The sequence below is a fragment of the Bos taurus genome, chromosome 15 (genome assembly GCF_002263795.3).
Source record: "Bos taurus isolate L1 Dominette 01449 registration number 42190680 breed Hereford chromosome 15, ARS-UCD2.0, whole genome shotgun sequence".
NCBI lineage: Eukaryota > Metazoa > Chordata > Mammalia > Artiodactyla > Bovidae > Bos > Bos taurus.
In genome coordinates, this window is record NC_037342.1 from 48581103 (window position 1) to 48583658 (window position 2556).

The 2556-nt window shown below is 37.8% G+C and overlaps 1 protein-coding gene across 1 annotated transcript; it reads right to left on the bottom strand.

The window, feature by feature from the left end:
* Nucleotides 1-686: 686 nt before the first annotated feature.
* Nucleotides 687-1637, bottom strand: OR52A1F (olfactory receptor family 52 subfamily A member 1F). The gene has a single exon (NM_001389766.1). The coding sequence runs from the start codon at nucleotides 1635-1637 to the stop codon at nucleotides 687-689; it is 951 nt and encodes a 316-aa protein (NP_001376695.1).
* Between the last annotated feature and the right edge of the window lie 919 nt (nucleotides 1638-2556).

Genomic DNA, 2556 nt, shown 5'->3' on the forward strand with positions numbered 1-2556 from the left:
CATAGTATTTATAATGGCCTAAGATTTTAATAACATTAGATGAATTAATAGAAAGTAAATGATGAAAACAGCAGAAAAAGTGCTGTTGTGGAAAATCAAGCACTTTACTGCTCATGCTTTTTGTGCCTGTAACTTCCTGAATGACCCTGAAAATATACTGAAATTTTTAGACTTTATTTTCTCATTACTAACATAAAGATAGAATTTCTCTTTTGTTTTGTTTTTGATAAGAAGAGTAACATACACTTTCTCCAATTTTTTTTTTTTAAGAAGACCCAGATGACCAAGAAACAAAATCAAGAACTAGATTTATTGAGTGTCTGGACATTGCAGAACATTAAGCCTTGGGTGTATCTAAATTCATTGAGAGATCCATAATTTGTGAATCTTTCCAGAGGTGGATATTTATAAGAGGACACTCGAGCACATACTAAAAAACAAAAGAAAGAGAAATTTAAAAGAGAAACATTCACTATTTTCCTCCTTTAGTTTCTCACTCTCATCCAGCTAAGATCCACAATCCTATTGACTGCTTTCATGCTCTAATAGCTAATAGCAAACATGATGGCAAGTTGAAAAACATTAGATAGAAAACTTGAGCATTTCCAATAACAAGGATTTTTGTTGTTTTATCATGTTGTGAAATAGTGTTTCTATTCACAAAAAGGTAAACATAAAACCTTTTCTCACAGTAAATTTTTGGAACAAAATATTTTTATCATATGGACACGGATCTGCTTGGTCTTTGCACCATAGACAAGTGGATTGAGAAATGGAGGGACTAGCAGATAAGTGCTAGAAAAGAGGATGTGAATGTAAGGAGGGATGTGAGAACCAAATCTATGTGCAAAGAAGGAGAAGAAACCAAGGGAGTAGAACTGGAGGAAGACACAGATGTGAGCGACACAAGTGTTGAATGCTTTCAACCTAGCCTCCTTCTGAGGCAAACGAAAAACTGTGATGAATATCTGTATGTAGGACAACGTGATTAATACAATGTCAAGCCCAGCAACAGTGAAGGCCACAAACAAACCACAGATTTTGTTGACCCTGATATTTTCTGCAGCCAGTTTCACAACAGCCATATGTTCACAGTAGGAATGAGAGATGACTGTTGTATGGTAAAACTGTAATCGAAACTTTATTAGTATTAGGCATGGTGTTACAAGAACGGCAGCCCTGAGTGTTACCATAGCTGCTATTTGAGTGACTAACTGGTGAGAGAAGACGGCAGCATGTCTGAGAGGATAACAGATGGCTACATAGCGGTCCAGGGCCATGGCTAGGAGGATGCCTGATTCTGTGCACTGAAATGTGTGGATGAGCCACATTTGAAGCAAGCAAGAATCAAAATATATCTCTGTTACATGAAACCAGAAGATTCCAAGCATCTTGGGCACAATGCTTGTGCTGAGAGCAATATCTGTGACTCCTAACATGCCTAGGAAAATATACATGGGCTGATGGAGACTGTGTTCTGATATGATGATAATCAAAAGCAAGGAGTTTCCAATCATAGCAATTAGATACATGGCACAAAATAGAATCCCAATCCAGCACTGCACAGATTCTAGACCAGGGATCCCTATAAGGGTCAACACAGAAGGCATGAAGATTGTAACGTTGGAAATGGACATAATCCTTGAGTCTCCTGATGCAAACCCAAGTTTCTCATTCAATTCCACTTTCTTTCCATCTTCCTGTTTTTGCCCAAAATCATGATGTTGAGTCTTTCTGATTTATGCAGAAATCTTGGATAATATCATCAGTCTCATTTACATGTAAAGGGTAAAACATAGGTCAACAGAGAGACATCACTGTTTTTAGGAAAGACATCCACAGACACAGTATCACAGTTCTTGTACCACAATAAAATGTTATGTGCAGAGCTGGGCAATGCTTTAAAACCTGAAAAACAACTGAATTGGGAAATAAACTGCTGTATTGACTATTAGTTCATTCCAGACCTGTGGGCAAAGAAAATAGACTTGTTTATATTGTGTGAAAGTTGCATTTAAATCAGAATTTAATGAATCTCTCCACATTACATAGTTCAGTTAACAGCTTTACTAGTCTGTTTTTTCTCTATTGGCTGCTTGCTAAGTCACTCCAGTCATGTCCGAATCTATGTGACCACAAGGACTATACCTACCAGGATCCTCTGTCCATGGGATTCTCCAGGCAAGAATACTGGAGTGGTTTGCCATAACCTCCTCCAGGGGATCTTCCTGACTCAGGGATAGAACCTTCATCTCTTGAGTCCCCTGCATTGGCAGGCGGGTTCTTTACCACTAGGACCACTTGGGAAGCATCTCTTTTTCTAAGTTGTCTCTAAATCAGGCACGGTTGGCTTGGACCAGCAAATATACAATCTCTGATTAGTATATTAGAATGAAAATTCCCTATTAAAGATGACAGAGGTATAAACTCTTGTAATTCAAAAGCATAATATGTTTATCTACCAATCAATGCAATCTGTCTTTATGTAAGTTTGGTAGTCCTTTATGAGAAGGTGAAGTAAGGATTGAAGGAAAGGTCATTCAAATCCATGTGTGC

Bases quoted from the DNA above. Each gene is read 5' to 3' on its own strand.
- OR52A1F (NM_001389766.1), bottom strand. From the start codon at position 1,637: ATGTCCATTTCCAACGTTACAATCTTCATGCCTTCTGTGTTGACCCTT.